We start from the raw sequence: 15,242 nt of genomic DNA, 5'->3' as shown, positions 1-15,242 counted from the left end.
CGGGCTCCTAGCAGGCGCTCCACTGCTGTCGCTTTGCCCCCCCTGCTCACCAACCCGCCTTTCTTTTGCTGAGTCAGCTCCCCACTAACTACATCTCGCTGTTGGGTGAATCACCCTGGCCTGGTTTGCTGTCCAGCTGGCCCTTTCCTCCTGCTTGGAGAACAGACCTGCAATCAGAGTGGGCCACAGGCTCTGACGCATCCCACAGGAAGCTGCAGAAAGTGTCTCTCAGAACCCCGAGTCCTTCCTCGGCCCTCACGGTCTGCCGGGGCTGGTGTAGGAGAGATTAACACGGAGCCTGAAACAAGAGGGTGCCTGCCCTCTGGGTCGTCTGCATCCCCAGAAGCAGTTCTTGCGGCTGCTGAGAATTGGACCCTAACCCCAAATCTGCCCTGAGCCTGGGCCTTGGGCAGGGCCCCAGCGTTCCCCGAGCCTTGATTGCCTCATCTATTAAGTGGATGGGTACCTCGGGAACACGAGGCTAAGCAGGACATCACATATGTGTCAGCCAGACGCACTTTCTGACCTATAGGTATTATTATGAGTTCAGTCATTCATCTGCTAACCAACAGGTATTTATGGATTTATAATGATTTATTTAGTATGTTCTCGGCCCTGAGTTAGGGGCTGTGGAATGATGCCTTAAAGAGCTCAAAAATAAAAATACTCACAGGACTGAATAGCCAACCAACCACAGCTGGATGGAGCTTGGCGGCAGGTGTGGGGGTGGGGAGAGAGCAGGTTCCTGGGGGAGACCCCCGAAGCAAAGCTCCCCAGCCAGGATTTCTCCATAATCCTCACCATGACCCTGGCACAGAAGTGTAAGGGTCCCACTTGACAGGTGGGGAAACTGAGTCTCCACAACGCTCCAGCACTAGCTCAGGATCAGTGGGAGGTGTGGCAGGACCAGATCCAGACTCTGTCTGATGCCAGGCCTTGCTTTTCCAGCCAGAAACAGACACTTAGATGAGCCAATATATTGTTCAACTTGGAATTTCCCTGTGGGGCATGTGTCTGTCTACAAAGGTGGCGGCCAGAGGGACTGGGGAAATGGGATAAGACTCTGAGAACAAGGAGAAAGATGGGAAATGGGGGGACCCCACCAGCTTTCAGGTGCTAAAAAATGCATCCCCAAACTTCAGCCACAATGTGGGGGAGAGGGGGAGATCTGTAGAGCTGGCTTTTGACCTAGACATCCCCTTGAGTCTTGTGTGGCCTTGGTTAAGACCCTTCCTTCCCTGGGCCTCAGTTTCTCCATCTGTAAAATGGGACCAGTGGTCACAGCAGCACAGAGGTGCTATATGGATTTCATGAGACCATGTATGAAACATACCTCATGAAGTGCCTGGCACATAGAACACACTAGGTAAACACTGCCCCCTTCCCCGACACCCCCCAGCCCAGCTATCTCCCTCCACTGTGGGATGGAGCCCTGGGACAAAGAGCCATAGAGAGTGGTCAGGGAGGAGAGGGAATCCCCACTCCTTGGGCCACCCACCCCCCCCCTTCCCGGGTACGACTGGTTCTAGGCTTCGGGCCGAGTCCCTCATGCCTTCGATCTCTGCCCACAGGAGCCACAGAGGCCCTGGGCCAAGGCGTACAGCCACCAGCCCTCCGGACTGATTCGGGCCTGGGACAGGCTCCAGCCCCAGGGACGGCTCCCCTCTCTCCTGCCTCTCAGGCCTCCCCTTCAATCCCTGCCAACAGCGAGGGGGCTCGGAGGTGCCCTGGCTTGAGCCCCCTGCCCAGAATGCACCCCCACGGGAGGTGACACTAATTGTCTGGGGCTGGAACATTCTGAGCCCTGAGGTTCTGCCACTTGCTGTTCTGCTTGCACCTTCCTTGTAGCTGGCGCATGGTGTCCAGCCACCTGTCCTGTGGGTAGCCCAGGGCCCGGCGTGGCCTGCCACGGCCCAAGGACCTCGGCTCTAAACTCTGCTCCTCCCCCAGTCTCTCTGACCACCTCCAGGCCACACATCCTCCTGCTGTTATAATTATCAACAAGAGCAATTTCTACTGAGCCTCTACTCTGTGTGCAGCAGCACGCCTTTGCTCACTGGGTCCTCCGAGCAGTGCTGCGAGGCATGACAGTCCCGTTTTGCAGATAGGAAACTGTCATATGAACAAGACCTGCAAGTTAGCCGACTGCTGAGTGCCATCTGGGTCAGCCCAGGGCCTTTTCTGGGTCTCCCATCCAGGGTTGGACGTTTGTCCTGAAGCTGATTCTCGGCCCACTTTCTCCCAGCAAGGGACAGAGAAAGGGGCTCTTTCACTGGGGGCTGAATGACTGAGCAGCTCACACCACCTCTTTGTGCCTCAGTGTCCTCATCTGTAAAATGGGGAGAATAATATCACTTACTTTGTAGCGTTGCTGGGAGGATTCAGCGAGTGCCTGTGTGCGGCCGTGGCAGTGCCCATGCCTGCCAGCTGTTGGAATTATTGCCACTGCCTGCTGAGCACCATGCAGGGACTTCTGCATCATTTCACGGAATTCCCCTCCACTCCGCATGGGTATCGCCACTGTCCCCTTCACCCCTCCTCACTCTGATTCTGCAGCTGAGAAAAAGCTCTGAGATGGGAAGGGACCTGTTGAAGGTCTGGGCAGCTGGTCCCCTGCAAAGCTGGGTGTGACCAAGGTCTCTGCTTAGCTACCCCGTCTGACAGCCTGAGGGCATCGGCCTGGCGGTGTCCAGCAGCGGGAAGGGTAAAGAGCGCTGTTCTGTGTTCTACATTCCTGGTTCCATGCCCAGGTCTGCCTTTGACCCCACATCTTCCCCTTCCCTCTCTGGCCTCAGTCTTTCTGTCTGTAACCGTAAGTCGGCTGGACTTCATCTCTGATGAAGGCCCTTTTGGCCTCAGTGCAGTGTCTGGAATTCCCAGAATTCACCAGGAGCAGGAGGTTTGTCCTAAAGCTAGTTTTGTGTCCACAGGGGGAGCAGGGTGAGGATGGCAAGGCCGAGGGGCACCCCGGGCCACCTGGAGATCGGGTAAGACCCCCACCCCCACTGTCCATCCCCTGGACCCATGCCAGGGTGGAGCCCCAACCTGGGAGGGGGCAGGGAAACTGAGCAGGGGTGAGGCTGCTGCGAGCTTCACGAGGTTGTGGCCTAGGAGGCCCAGGTGTGGCATCCCCTGCACCCGGTGGCCCATTTTTTATTGTTGTCCTTGTCATTTAGGGCCCTGTGGGTGATCGAGGAGACCGCGGGGAGCCAGGGGACCCTGGATACCCTGTAAGTATCGGAGCTCCTACCTGCTGGCAGCATCGGGAGTGATATAAGAGGGCATTCCTTAGCCTCTATTCCCTGCAACCTGGAATTAGAACAGCCTTCGCCAGGAAACAGGCCTCTCCTTCCACCATCAGTGCCCAGGCTTTAAGCACAACCCTCCCACTCCCCGCAAGGGCTCAGGGCGTAGTTCATGCTGAAAGGGGAAGGGTCTGAGATCTTCCCTGAGGGACGGAGAGGATGGGCAGGGGAGGGAGACCTCTCCCCTCCAAGAGCCTCAGTGTCCCCATCTGTGGCCGAGAACAGCTCTCCCAACAGAAGCAGTGTGAACAGGCCACTGAATGAGCACCAGATCCCCCCTCCCAAGCTCCCCCCACCTGCCAGCCCCCTAGGCTCTTCGCCGCCCCACCTTCATCCTCCCTGGCAGGGTCATTACTTCACCCATTTTGCAGATGAGGATGCTGAGACTCAGGGGGACAATGACACATGGCTAGGAAGAACGAGGGCTTTCTGGGGTCCTCCAGGCTGGAAGTTGTCCTGCCCGCCCCCCCGCCCCGAGGATGAGCCCCCTCACCTGTCTCTCCTTGACTTCCAGGGACAGGAGGGTGTACAAGGCCTCCGTGGAAATCCAGGCCAACAGGGCCAACCCGTGAGTGGTGCTTCCCGTCCCATCCCCCTCCTGCCCTGAGGGGGGTGGGAGAGGAGCAGTGGGGGCATTAAAGAACTAGGCCTTTTAAAGCTTAAAGGGACCCTCCCTGCAGGAGGACAGAGCCCATTCTGGTTTCTCCTGCCCTGACCCTGGGGGCACCCCCAGAGCCTGCACCCCCAAACCCCTCCCCACACCTCCCCCCTCCAGGCGGAGACTGGCCACCCTCCCCAGGAGAGAATCCTGGGGCTGCCTTGCGTCATCTCACCTTGGTTTGCAGGGGCATCCGGGACCCCGGGGACGGCCGGGCCCCAAAGGATCGAAAGGGGACGAGGTAAGAGGCCCTGACGTCCACAGGGAAGGGAAAGAGACTGGCCCAGGCACACAGCCCACGAGAGGGAGGGCTGGGGGTGCTGTGAGAAAGAGAGGGAACCACACGGAGGGGCCCTGCAGGGTGTGGCCCGGCCAAGATCCCTTCAAACAGCCTGAGGGAGGGGGGATGACCAGCCCCATTTATAGGGCCTCCCGGAGGGAGACCACCTGTCAGGTCAGCCAGCGGTATTTGAACCCAGGGCCGTCAAGATCCAAAGCTGGCCTCTCTTTCCACCATGCCACACTGTAGAAAGAGAAAACTGGGGGAAGTGAAGTGAGGGGGTGTGGAGGAAGACACGGGGCTGGTGATGCTCGTGGAAGAATTCAGAGGCGGTGGAGAGGAGTTTCCTGCCTTGCACCCAGGGCTCCTGCATCTGCCTCCACTGAGGTTGGGCCAAGGCTGCCTTAATGCCCTCAACTTCCCCCCAGGGGTGCACCCCTCCACCCGCAGAGCCACCCCCCACCCCTCAGGGATAGCCACACCCATGGGGATTAAATAGACCAGCCAGCCGTGGGCTTCACTCCCACCAGGAAGTTGCCAGGGCCCGGAGCCTCTGCAGCAGGGTTGCCAGTGAGGTCCCAAGACCCAGGGTTAGTGACAACGCTGGCAGGCCCCAAGGCCAGCCTTGACCTTGGGCTTCTGAGTCAGGCTGCTTGGGCCCATTTGCAGATTCAGATGCCAGGGCCCAAGAAGTGGAGGGGCAGGGCCCGGCCACAGAGGGGCCCCCTTCCAGAGCGCCTAGTGTTCTTCACCTCCTCAAGGAAGCCCTCATTATGTGCCCCTTGATTTTTCAGGGACCAAAGGGAAAGCAAGGCAAGGCTGGGGGACCAGGACGGAGGGGGATCCAGGTGAGTGACTCCCAGCTTCTCCTCTCCCACCCACCTCCCTGCCCTCCCCAGAAGCCCTCACCAGCTTCTTATTTACCACCAGGGCCTGCAGGGGCTGCCGGGGCCTCGGGGCGTGGTGGGGAGACAGGGCCCCGAGGGTGTTGCTGGACCAGATGGGCTTCCTGGCCGGGATGGTCAAGCAGGACAGCAGGTGAGCAGGACTTGGGGTTAAGAGATGGTGTCTCCATTTGAGATGAGGTGTGTGCGTGGTGGGGTGCCATACGCCATGGGCCAGGAGGAGCGGGTTTGGAAACTTGGATGGGCAGAACCAGCATATCCAGAAGTTTCCTGCATGGGCAATGGCCTCACCCCTTGGGACCTGGGACCTGGGACTATGGCCCATCTCACTGTCTCTCCTCCATGCCAGCACCCAGAGGGTCATGCCCTGTCCAGCAAATAGAGCTTCTGGTTTTTAAGACCCTTCCCTTCCGCACCCATTTGTCCCGCTGGTCCAGCCATCCTCACACACAGGCAGTATGACCTCCATCCCTCAGTTTGACCTCCAGCTTCACCCAGGGTTCACCCAGGTTTTCGTTTTGTTTTGTTTTGCTTGTTTTTTCTTTGGCTACGTTGGGTCTTCGTTGTTGCACGCGGGCTTTCTCTAGTTGCAGAGAGCGGGGTCTACTCTTGGTTGTGGTGCGCGGGCTTCTCATTGCGGTGGCTTCTCTTGTTGGGGAGCACGGGCTCTAGGCGCGCGGGCTCAGTAGTTGTGGCTCGCCAGCTCTCTAGAGCACAAGCTCAGTAGTTGTGGCGCATGGGCTTAGTTGCTCCGCGGCATGTGGGATCTTCTCGGACCAGGGCTCGAACCCATGTCCCCTGCACTGGCAGGCGGATTCTTAACCACTGTGCCACCAGGGAAGCCCTTCACCCAGGTTTTGAGTCATCCTGCCTCCTTGGCTGCCTATTTCCTGAAACATGAAAAATCCTCCTCTGCCCTCTTTCTTCACAGGGGGAGCAGGGAGACGATGGGGACCCTGGCCCCATGGGCCCTGCTGGGAAGAGAGGAAATCCAGGTGTGGCTGGCTTGCCTGGAGCACAGGGGCCCCCAGGATTCAAGGTCAGATACTTGTTAATCCCCTTACCCGCCCTCCACTCTTTCTGCCTTGGTACTAACTATAATGACACCGACTGCAGTGCTGATGTGAGCGCCCATGTCCCAGGGCCTGTGTGAAAATGGAGTCCTCTTTCTCAGGGGTCCCTCCCCAAGCTTAAACTTGACTTAAAGGATAGTTTATCCAGGGAGCTGTAATACTGCCCCCTACCAGGCCCTTGACACTGTCAACTATTTGTTGGGTTGTCCATGGACGCCCTCTTGTGGGCCTTTGTGGAACAGTGCATGTTGCTGGCTCTGAGACCCTCCAAGGCATCTTTTTAGAAAGTTTCCTTGAGTGGTGGCGGAGGCAGCCAGGAGTCAGTCTGAGCCCAGGGCTAGACACTGAAGGGAAGATTGAGACGAATGAATCAAACCGGGCTGTCGCCCTCTCTGAGCTTGAGGTTTAGTTGGAGAGAGGTTGGAACCCTCCATAAAGACAGCTGGCAGAGGGAGAGATGGCCTTGGCCCGTGGAGGATTTAAATGAGCAAGAAGGGACAGCGTGAATGGAAGTGTGGAGGTGGGGACTGCATGGTCTGTTGGGAAGAAACAATGAAGAGGAGAGGCGTGTGGGAGAGTGGACGGAAAGTGACCCTTGAATGCCAGAGTAAGAAAAGAGACTTTCCCCTTAAGGAGGCTGAAGTTTTGAGCACCCCTCCGCCACCCCCCAGGCCTATGCCTGTTGCCCCAGCACCCGGAGATGTTAACTGACCCTGTGGAATGGCTGTTCTGTCTCTCCAACTGCGCCTCCCCTCTCCTCGAGCCATTTTCTCCCTTTGATTGGTCATCTTGGTGTATTTCTTTAAGGGTGAAAGTGGATTACCCGGGCAGCTGGGTCCCCCTGGCAAACGAGGGACGGAAGGCGGAACGGGGCTTCCTGGGAACCAGGGGGAGCCTGGATCCAAAGGCCAGCCGGTGAGTGAGCCCCAGGGAATACATGTGTTCACACACACAGACCCAGAATCCACCTTCCTGCTCTGTGACGAGGGCAGGCCAATACCCTCTGTGGGCACAGATACCATTCTGCCTCCCCTGCGTGCGGGGTTGGGGGTGGAAAAAAGCTGAGAAATGAGATATGAATGGTCCCTTCAGAATGAGGAGAGGTGATCCCACCCGGAACTCTAAATAGCCTTCAAAAGCCTTGTATCTATTAGAGAAATTGCATCTATAGTTTAAAAACTTCCCAGAAAGGCTCAGATGACTTCACTGGTAAATTCTAGTAATTGTTTATGGAAGAAAAAAATACCAATTCTGCATAAACTCTTCCAGAAAATTGAAGAGGAGGAATATTTCCCAACACATTCTATGAGGTTAGCATTACCTTGATGTCAATGCCAGATGAGGACATTACAAGAAAAGAAAACTACAGACCAATATACCTCATAACTATAGATACAAAAATTGTCAATACAACTTTAGAAAGATGAATCTAAGAATACATTAAAAGGATTGTAGGGCTTCCCTGGTGGCGCAGTGGTTGAGAGTCCGCCTGCCGATGCAGGGGACACGGGTTCGTGCCCTGGTCCGGGAAGATCCCACATGCCGCGGAGCGGCTGGGCCCGTGAGCCATGGCCATTGGGCCTGCGCGTCCGGAGCCTGTGCTCCACAACGGGAGAGGCCACAACAGTGAGAGGCCCGCGTACCGCAAAAAAAAAAAAAAAAAAAAAGGATTGTACATCAAGATCAAGTGAGGTTTATCCCAGGAATGCAAGTATGGTATAACATTTGAAAGTAATTCAATGTAATTCACCATATTAACAAGCGAAAAAAGAAAACCCAATTAATCATCTCAGTAGGTGCAAGAAAAGTAATTGATAAAATCCAGCTCCATTTCTGATAAAATTTCTCAACAAACTTGGTAGACCAAAGAACTTTCTCAACTTGATAAAGGGCATCCGTGAAAAATCTATATTTAACATCATACTTAATAGTGAATGACTGGGACTTCCGTGGTGGTGCAGTGGATAAGACTCCACACTCCCAACGCAGGGGGCCTGGGTTTGATCCCTGATCAGGGAACTAGATCCCACATGCATGCTGCAGCTAAGAGTTCACATGCTACAACTAAGGAGCCAGTGTGCCTCAACTAAGGAGGCGGCAAGCCGCAACTAAGGAGCCTGCCTGCCACAGTTAAGACCTGACCCAACCGAAAAAAAAAAAAAATAGTGAGTGACTGAATTCTTTCTCCCAAAGAGCAGAAACAAGTCAAAGATATCTGTTCTCACTACTTCTATTCAACATTGTATTGGCAGTTCTAGCCAATTCAGTAAGGCAAGAAAAATAAATAAAAGACATTCATATCAAAAAGGAAGACTTGAAGCTTTTCATCTGTAGACAAAATGGTTGTCTATGTAGAAAACCCAATAGAATCTACAATAAAGCTACTAGAATAAGGGAGTTTTTGCAAGATAGCAGGACACCACCTCAATATACTCAAATGACTTGTATATGCTAGCAAGAAGCAATCAGAATTGGAAATCTCAAGAGCAATACTATTTACAATAGCATAAAAATATGAAATACTTAGAGATACACATGACAATAGGTGTATAAGACATGTACACTGAAAAACTACAAAGCATTGTTGAGATAAATTGAGGAAGATCTAAATAAATGGAGATATTTACTGTGTTTATTGGTCAAAAGACTCAATATTGTTAAGATGTCAATTTTCTTCATGTTGGTCTATAGATTCAACACAATCCCAATCAAAATCCCATCAGGTTTTTCTTGTAGAAAATAACAAGCTGATTCTAAAATTCATTTGGAAATGCAAAAGACCTAGAATAACCAAAACTACTTGGAAAAAGAAGAACAAAGTTGAAGGACTAACAGTAGTTGATTTCAACACTTACAAAGCTACAGGAATCAAGAAGGTGTGGTATTGCCATAAATATACTAATAGATCAAAGGAACAGAAAAAAGAATCCAGAAATGTATTCATTCATATACAGACAACTGATCTTTGACATAGGTGCAAGAGTAATTCAGTGGATACAGAATAGTGTTTTCCAGCAATGGCTCCAGAACAATTGGATACTTCATACTGTGTACAAAAATTAACTCAACATGGATCATACACCTAAAAATAAAACCAAAAGGGCTAAAACTTCTACAAGAAAGTGTAAAAAAAAATCTTTGAGACCTTGGGTTATAAAAAGATTTCTTAGAAATGACACCAAAAGCATGATGCATAAAAGAAAATCTGATAAATTGGACATCATTGAAATTTAAAACTTTTGCTTCTCAAAAGGACACTGTTAAGAGAATAAAAAGATAAGCCACATACTAGGAAAAAGTGCAAAGCATATGTCTCGTAAAGGATTTATAGCCAGAATATATAAAGAACTCTCAAAACTCAATAGTAAGAAAATAAGCAGCCCAATTTAAAAAATTAGACAAAAGGTTTGAGTAGACACTTCAGAGAAGCTATACAGATGGCAAATAAGCACATGAAAAGATCAATATCATTAGTCATTAGGCAAATGCTCATTATAACCACAATGAGACGCTACTGCACACCTTTGAATTTGAATGGAGAAAATGTTTAAAGACTGATCATACTGATCCTTGGCAAGGATGTGGAGCAATGGGAACTCTCATACTCTGCTAATAGGAATGTAAAATTGTACAACCACTTTGGAAATCAGTTGAGCAGTTTCTTTAAAAATTAAGCAACATGGGCTTCCCTGGTGGTGCAGTGGTTGAGAATCCGCCTGCCAAGGCAGGGGACACGAGTTCGATCCCCTGGTCTGGGAAGATCCCACGTGCCATGGAGCAACTAAGCCCGTGCGCCACAACTACTGAGCCTGTGCTCTAGAGCCCGTGAGCCACAACTACTGAGCCCGCGCTCCACAATTACTGAAGCCGCACGCCTAGAGCCCTTGCTCCACAACGAGGGAAGCCACTGCAGTGAGAAGCCCATGCGACGCAACAAAGAGTAGCCCCTGCTCGCTGCAACTAGAGAAAGCCCGCACACAGCAACGAAGACCCAACACAGCCAAAAATAAATTAAAAAAAAAAAAAGTTAAGCAACAACAAACCATATAATGCAGGCCTCTGGAATTATAACCTTATCTGAATCTAGCACACTCCACAACATCTGTGTGACTTTGAGCAAGTTCCTGCCCTCTCTGAGTCTTTATATCCTGGTCTGTGAATAGGCACATTGTGTCTCCCCAGGCTGATGTGGGAACACACATGCATGGTGGTGCATGCAAAGTGCCTGGCACATAGCAGGCCCTGTTTTTAGGGGTTACTTTGAGGGGCCCATTCCTCAGTAGAGCCTTTGGGATGGGTTGGGAAGTCTACAGGTCCTTCCACTGTCTTCCTTGAAGACCTGGGACAGGAGATCCTGAGTGTTCTAGAGCATCCCCTGTGGAAGCCCTGAGCTGGCCTCCACTTTCCCATTTGACAGAGGGCACAGGCTCCTGCCCCGCTGGAGTCCAGGCTGACCTGGTGTCTGCTTTGTGAGCCATTCACACTCATCTGATCGCTTCGAGGTGGAGTGGCTGATATCCCTGCAAGAAGGCAGGCCCAGGGGTCCTGCATGACTGGCCAGGCACCCTTCTCATCCTGTTCTCCCCACAGGGTGACTCTGGTGAGATGGGATTCCCAGGAATGGCTGGCCTCTTCGGACCCAAGGTACAGATTCCCATTCTACACTGTCCCTCTTGGGGTCCCATCCATCCACCTGCTTGTTCATGTATTCATTTATTCACTCAACAAATATTTCTTGAGCATTTGCAGCGTGGGCTGGAACACAGCCAGGGTCTAGCATGAACACCTGTGTCTCCCAGCACTCACATTCCAGCAGACCTGGGTTCTAAACCCAGCTCCACAATTCACCTGCTCTGTGCCTCAAGCGAGTTACTCGGTCTCTCCAAGCCTCAGTTTTCTCATGTATAAAATGGGTATAATAACAGCAAAGGGTTGTTACAATTAAGACCAGAGACCTACACCATTTAGCACCTAGCCAGCACTCTGGCACCTGCTGAATAATTGTGCACATTTGTTACTCTTCCTGGAGCCCCTCAGGTAAGGCGTCTCTTGACAGGGAGGGCAAAGGTTGGCCAGACCTCGGGTGGCAGAGTGCTGGAGCCCTCGCCCAGTGGCCGCCCAGACACAGCAGCCCTTCCTCTGCCTTCCGCAGGGCCCCCCAGGAGACATCGGCTTCAAAGGCATCCAGGGCCCTCGGGGGCCTCCTGGCTTGATGGTGAGTCCTCTCCCTGTCTACCCCAGCAGGGACAGTTATCCGAGGCCCAAGGCTGGCCAGCCATCAGCCGGGGGGCCGCCCCTCCTCCTGTTCCTTCAGCATTGAGCCCCTCCGCCCACAGTCTTCTCTCCTGTTTCCATACCTTCGCTCATGCCGTTCCTGCCCGCTGGGCTGCCATCCTTTCTCCTTTCACTGCTCCCCCCATCCACTGGTGGCCCCCCCAAGGCACATAGGACGGGCTCAGGAGACGCATGGCCTGGCCCCCTTGAGGAGGTCTCCCTTCCATCCCCTTGGGACACTCAGGCTGCCCTCTACCCTCCTGTCCCTGTGACTGTGTTCCCCAGGCCCTGGGACTAGGACACACAAGCCTTTCTCTCTCCTTTAGGGGAAGGAAGGCATCATTGGGCCCCTAGGAATCCTGGGACCTTCAGGACGCCAGGTATGTGCAGGGGGCTGGCCAGGAAGACCGCTGGGGCAAGACTGTCTCTGTGACCCAGGGCCAGTATGAGCCTCAGTTTCCCCATCTGGGAAGTGGGGCTTCCCCTCTGAGCCCCCTCTCACTGGGCCGTGGTTTATTGCAGGGTCCGAAGGGCGACAGAGGCAGGCGAGGGGACTTGGTGAGTGGATGGGCTGGGGACAGTATGGCAGGGGGTACGGCAGGGTTGGGCTGGGGCAGGGGGGAGCGTGGCTCAGCCTGGTCCTCTGACTCTTTCTCCCTGCTTCTGCCCCCCCTCTAGGGATTGCAAGGTCCGAGGGTGAGTGGGCTGGGGCATGAAGGCTGGGGGGACGGGGGAGTGGGAGGGACGGGCCCTCTGGGTTCCCCTGCCCATGACCAGGCATGTCCTTGGGCACGTTTTTCCCTGTGGGCCTCAATCTGTACCTGGGCCACCATCGTGCCCGGGTCTCAGGTCTGCTGGAGGAGGCCCGGGCTGGGTGGGGGGATGAGAGGCCTTTGACCAGGACCTCAGTGTTCTCCTCTTCCTCCAGGGTCCTCCCGGTCCCAGAGGGCAGCCCGGCCCACCGGTAGGTAGCTGTGTGCTCGGTACCCCTTGAACTGCAGGGCAGCAGATGGGGCTCCTTTGAATGAGACCCAAGGCTGTGCTGGCAGCCTTCACAGGACTGGCCCTGACTTCACAGGCCAGGCCAGGCCTCCGGGACAGGGTGGCACAGCCCTGGTAGGGCCAGGCAGAGACCAGCGTGGTGGGTTCTCTCACGCCCCGACAGCCCCCGGGACTGCAGCACCCGGTCCCCATCAGATACAGACCCAGCCTCTTCTTTTGCAGGGTCCTCCAGGGAGCCCTATTCACTTTGTAAGTTGGAGAACATTCTCTGTTGCCTGCCTGGGGTAAGCCCTGGGGGGTGGTGTCAGGGGCAGGTGGCGGCAGTGGACCCCTCTCTGGCCAAGGTGGCCCTAAACTGCCCACGTCCTTTTGCCGCTCCATACTGCATCCTGGACCCTGAAGCAGCAGAAAGAGCCCTGGGCCGAGAGGCAGGATACCCAGCTTTTAGTCAGAATGCACCCCTGACTATGAACCCAGGAAGACCTCCCACCGCTGGCTCCGGGGTCCTGTCGGTACACTGTACAGATCCGTTGACAACTCTTTAAGGTTCTGGTACTGATTCCAACCTGTGTGTGTTGGGGAGGGGGGTTCCCCGCACCAACAAGCAATGCTGGGGACACACCAGCTGGGTGTCCCGCAATTCAACTCAATCCTGACACTACCTGGAGTTAGCATCAGATTCCACAGGTTGAGGGCTCAGTCCTACAAGATTGCTGCTGGCTCCCCCATCCCCCAATCCCCATGTCCCTCACCCACCCCCTCGCCGCCCCCCTTCAGATTTGCCAGTGGCAAATCCAGGTGTCACCTGTGCTTCTGGCCAACTGGCTGTAAACCAGAGGTTCCCACCATGCCCTCCTCGGGTTCCATTAATTTGCTAGAGCGGCTCACAGAACTCATGGAAACATTTTACTTATTAGATTGTTGGTTTATTATAAAAGGCTGTCACTGAGGAACAGCCAGATGGAAGATGTGCATAGGGCAAGGCACGGGGAAAGGGCACGAGCTTCCCTGTTCTCCCCGAATCTCCGTGTGTTCACCAACCTGGAAGCCCTCTGAATCCAGTCCTTTGGGGATTTTATGCAGGCTTCATTACACAGACATGATTGATTAAATCATTGGCCACTGGTGATTGACTCAACCTCCAGCCCCCTCTCCCCACCTTGGAGACTGTGGGCCGTAACTGCAAGTTCCAACCCTCTGATCACACGGTTGGTTCCACCAACCACAAGCCCCCATCCTTAGGTTACTAACTGAGCAGTTCAAAAGTCACCTCATTAACATAGCAAAAGATACCCTATTCCAGGAGATTCCAGGGCTTTTAGGAGCTCTGTGCCAGGAATGGGACTGAAGACCAAATATATATTTCTTATTATAAATCATAATATCGCAGAGTCCTTCCAGCTCAGATTCTGAGTCCAAAGAGGGCCGGGCAAGGTTGCAGGTCAGGCCCCTGTGTTCCTCCCTGGGGGGTACCCTGGCCTGTATGAAGGCATGGCCCCCTCCCAAGCCCTCTGACAAGTCCGTCTCCATTTCACCACGGTGATGACTGACTGTTAGAAGCAGGCCCTGACGGCGTTCCCCGGAGCGGCCAAGGGGAAGGACTGAATGGGGGAGGAGCCCTTGGGCCGGGAGCTGCTCGGAGCCCCTGTTCTCCTCCCCTCTCTGCTGCTCGCTGCCCATCCCTCTGCCTCGCCCACAAAAACGGAATGACAGCCCTGGCCTCTCCCCCTACACCTTTCCTTCTTCATTCAGTAAGGAAGCCAGCTAGGGGGAAGTGAAGAGATCTAAGAAAAACCTTCTCCCTCTGAAAAAATGGGAAATGAGAGGGTTTTGAGTTTTTTCGAATAATAACTAATATATTCAGTGCTTGTTACATGCCAGACAGCATTAGAAGTGCTTTTCACGTATTAACTCATTTATTCCTCTCAACAGTTCTGAGAGAGTTTTATTGTCATGCCCATTATCAGGATGAGACAACTGAGGCAAAGAGAGGTTAAGCAACTTGCCCAGATTGTGCAGTTAGTAAGTAGCAAGGCTGGGATTTGAACTGGAGAAGTACCTCCAGAGTCCTGGCCCCAGACCCCAATCCTGTGCTTTACTCACTGTCAGATTCTCCCCCTCACTATTTTCATGGCAAGACCATGGCTATGTTTCTGGCAAGCCCAGTGCCAGGGATGGAGCTACAAGTGTATGCGAGACAATTATAGTGCAAGCCAAAGGGGAGACACGGGGACTGTGGGAATGTAGAGAAAGGGGTCCACACCCAGCCTGGGGGCAGAAACGTCACGAAAGAGTTCCCATGGCAGCTGGCGTCTATAGGATGAGCGTAGGGCAGGGTTTCTCAACGGCAGCGCTGTTGACATTTGGAACCAGATGATTCTTTGCTATGAGTGATTGTCCTGTGCGTTGTAGGATGTTTAGCAGCATCCTGACCTCCACCCACTACATGCCAGGAGCATCCCCTCCTCCAGTTGTGACAGCCCGTAGTCTCGAGATATTGCCAGATGTCCACTGGGGGCAGCGTCTCCCCTGGATGAGTACCACTGGAATAGTAAATGGGGTGGTGGAGGGAGGGAAGAGGCAATGGGAGCAGCATGTGCAAAGGCCCAGTGGCTAGATAGAGCATGGTACTTAGGAACTTAGAAGTACAATCGTGCGTCTGGTGCACGGAGCACATGTGGGAGAGAGAAGAGAGGAAGGGCCAGAGACCGCAGCACTCAGTCCAGGTCTTATAACCATGCTGAG

The 15,242-nt window shown here is 53.7% G+C and overlaps 1 protein-coding gene across 6 annotated transcripts in view; it reads left to right on the top strand.

The window, feature by feature from the left end:
• The window catches only part of COL27A1 (collagen type XXVII alpha 1 chain), a 145,652-nt gene that overhangs the window by 118,319 nt on the left and 12,091 nt on the right, over positions 1-15,242 (top strand). For 4 of the 6 annotated variants that reach the window (XM_081238098.1, XM_081238097.1, XM_081238096.1 and 1 more), the window contains 15 exons: positions 2,931-2,987; positions 3,177-3,230; positions 3,820-3,873; positions 4,151-4,204; positions 5,038-5,091; positions 5,174-5,281; positions 6,080-6,187; positions 7,029-7,136; positions 10,812-10,865; positions 11,374-11,436; positions 11,822-11,875; positions 12,018-12,053; positions 12,174-12,191; positions 12,424-12,459; positions 12,720-12,746. In XM_081238098.1, coding sequence (XP_081094224.1) covers positions 2,931-2,987; positions 3,177-3,230; positions 3,820-3,873; positions 4,151-4,204; positions 5,038-5,091; positions 5,174-5,281; positions 6,080-6,187; positions 7,029-7,136; positions 10,812-10,865; positions 11,374-11,436; positions 11,822-11,875; positions 12,018-12,053; positions 12,174-12,191; positions 12,424-12,459; positions 12,720-12,746 — 885 coding nt within the window. Of the gene's footprint in view, positions 1-2,930; positions 2,988-3,176; positions 3,231-3,819; positions 3,874-4,080; positions 4,205-5,037; positions 5,092-5,173; positions 5,282-6,079; positions 6,188-7,028; positions 7,137-10,811; positions 10,866-11,373; positions 11,437-11,821; positions 11,876-12,017; positions 12,054-12,173; positions 12,192-12,423; positions 12,460-12,719; positions 12,747-15,242 lie in introns of those variants that run through there. The other 2 variants (XR_014016173.1, XR_014016174.1) reach the window with 2 other exon arrangements.

Source organism: Mesoplodon bidens (assembly GCF_964165515.1).
Source record: "Mesoplodon bidens genome assembly, chromosome: 6".
Classification (NCBI taxonomy): Eukaryota; Metazoa; Chordata; class Mammalia; order Artiodactyla; family Ziphiidae; genus Mesoplodon; species Mesoplodon bidens.
Note: the sequence above shows the minus strand (reverse complement) of the source record. Positions and strands in the feature narration are given on the sequence as shown.